The sequence below is a fragment of the Galeopterus variegatus genome, unplaced genomic scaffold (assembly GCF_000696425.1).
Source record: "Galeopterus variegatus unplaced genomic scaffold, G_variegatus-3.0.2 Scaffold2016, whole genome shotgun sequence".
Taxonomy (NCBI): domain Eukaryota; kingdom Metazoa; phylum Chordata; class Mammalia; order Dermoptera; family Cynocephalidae; genus Galeopterus; species Galeopterus variegatus.
Genome location: NW_007728127.1, coordinates 206690 through 208732, shown reverse-complemented (window position 1 = coordinate 208732; position 2043 = coordinate 206690). Strand labels below are relative to the sequence as shown.

The 2043-nt window shown below is 40.7% G+C and overlaps 1 protein-coding gene across 2 annotated transcripts in view; it reads right to left on the bottom strand.

The window, feature by feature from the left end:
- DSP (desmoplakin) overlaps positions 1-2043 on the bottom strand; it is a 47646-nt gene that overhangs the window by 16020 nt on the left and 29583 nt on the right. For both annotated transcript variants that reach the window (XM_008580092.1, XM_008580093.1), the window contains exons 14-15: positions 673-874; positions 204-427 (exon numbers count right to left, since the gene is read on the bottom strand). In XM_008580092.1, the coding sequence (XP_008578314.1) occupies positions 204-427; positions 673-874 (426 nt within the window). The remainder of the gene's footprint in view (positions 1-203; positions 428-672; positions 875-2043) is intronic.

The window sequence follows — 2043 nt, the reverse complement described above, 5'->3', positions numbered from 1 at the left end:
AACAGCAAAGGCGGTTTAACCCCCAGCTTGATAACTTCTACAAATTTGGAAACATGGGAAAGAATAAAGGAAATCCTGCCAGAAGCCTATTTTTTTTGAAAATTAATGTTTCTTGCCTATAAACATTTAAACCAAGAGGCTTTTTAAAATTCATTTTAAGATAAATATATGTGGAACCAGGCAAAATATTAATGGATACTCACCTTGAGCTCATTTATTTTCACGGTGATGTGGTGTGAAGACCCTTGATCTAGAAGGAGGTTTTTAAGAGTCATCCTGCCCTCACAGTGTTCTATCTGCCTGCGAATCTTCTGGAGCTCCATCAGCATCCATGTTTCTTGCTTGTCATTTTCTCTGTTTGTTTCAATTACTTTATTATGGTTGACATCTTGGCAGGTGCCAAGATGAGTGATTTCAGTTGTGGTTACTGTAAAAATAAGATAGAGCCACGAAAATCAGAATTCCTCACTAGCAAGGTGCTAGGCCTCAAAAAAATCCATACTCATAAAACTACACCTACTTCCTTTTATTTGGTTCTGAAAACTTAGTATATAAATGACTTTTGATATATATCTTTCAAAGACATTTTTCTGAAACTAATTTTATGCAAACTACTTTCTTTTTTAAATGGCATACATGGCTGATACAAAAAGAAAGATGTCCCAAGCTAACCTGTCTGGTGCTGGGGGTGTCCAGGGAGCTGGATGACCAGGGTCTGATAATGCTTCTGGGCATCAGTGAACTGAGACTGTATTTTCCTCTTGTCATCATCTCCAAACATCTCTGAGCCTTGGCTATTTCGGATGAACTCTTGGTAATGTAACTCAAGGTCCTTTATTGTCTTCATGTAATCTTCCTGCCTCATTGTTTTCAGCTGGAAGAAAACCAGGCAGAAGTGATTTACAACTTACAATTACTCCAGTGCAACCAAGAAGAGTCTGCTGAAAACAGTCCCCCACTAGATGGGTCTTAAGCCAACACTCATCAGAGACACATTAAGATACAAAAGGTCTTTGAGGGCTGCTGTGGTCTGAATGTCACCCCACGCTTATGTTTTTATTTAAGCCCAAATATGAAAGTGGAAGGTGGGGCCTTTAAGAGGTGATTGGATCACAGAGATGTGCCCTCGTAAATGGACTGATCCATTCATAGAGTAATGGGGTGATGGTTTAGTAAGTGGTCATGGGTGTGGTTCCGATGGCTTTAAAAAGAGAGCAGGTGAGAAGGGCAGCTCTCACTCCTGCTATTCTTGCCACGTGATACCACGTGTTGCCATGGGACTCTCTAGAGAGCTCCCACCCAGAAAAAGGCTCTTACCAGATATGCCCCCCTGGATCATGGACTTCCTAGCATCCAAAACTATAAGAAATAAATTTCATTTCTTTATAAATTACCCAGTTTCAAGTATTCTGTTATAAGCAACAGAAACAGATTAATACAAGGGTTTAGACATTGCTCCTAAGATCGATGTCTTAGAACAGTGGGTTGTCAATTTTTTTTCCTACAGAATTTTTTCTCTTGAAATGAAATATTACCCAGAAGCCCCAAATGTAAAGCAGAGCACAGCAAAGCTGCTCTGACAAAAAGGGGAAATGAGGCTCAGGGGAACCCCAAAATTTACCCATTCTGTCCCACTCTCCTCACTTCCATCCCTTTCACCCTCTAAAGGACACCCCCTCTCCACTCCTAGGATTCTTCAGACCATAATTTGGAAACCACTGACTCAGAATAACTAATATTTTGGGTGTTCTTCCAAGAATTCTATCCCTCCTTTTACTTTTGTGATATCCAGTTAATCATTAATGACCTCACTTTCCATTACACTTCAGGAGAACAGGAGCCAGAATATTACAGGACCACATGCCCTTTGCACAGGTGCATCTGGCCTGTAGGTCACATTACCTGTCTCATAACTAGCCATGTGCTAATTCCCCCCATTCTCTATTGGACAGATCAGAACCTCTAAGGCAGTTTGAGCTGACTCTTTTTTTTTTTTTTTTCTGACCGGTAAGGGGATCACAACCCTCAGCACAGTGTGGTCTG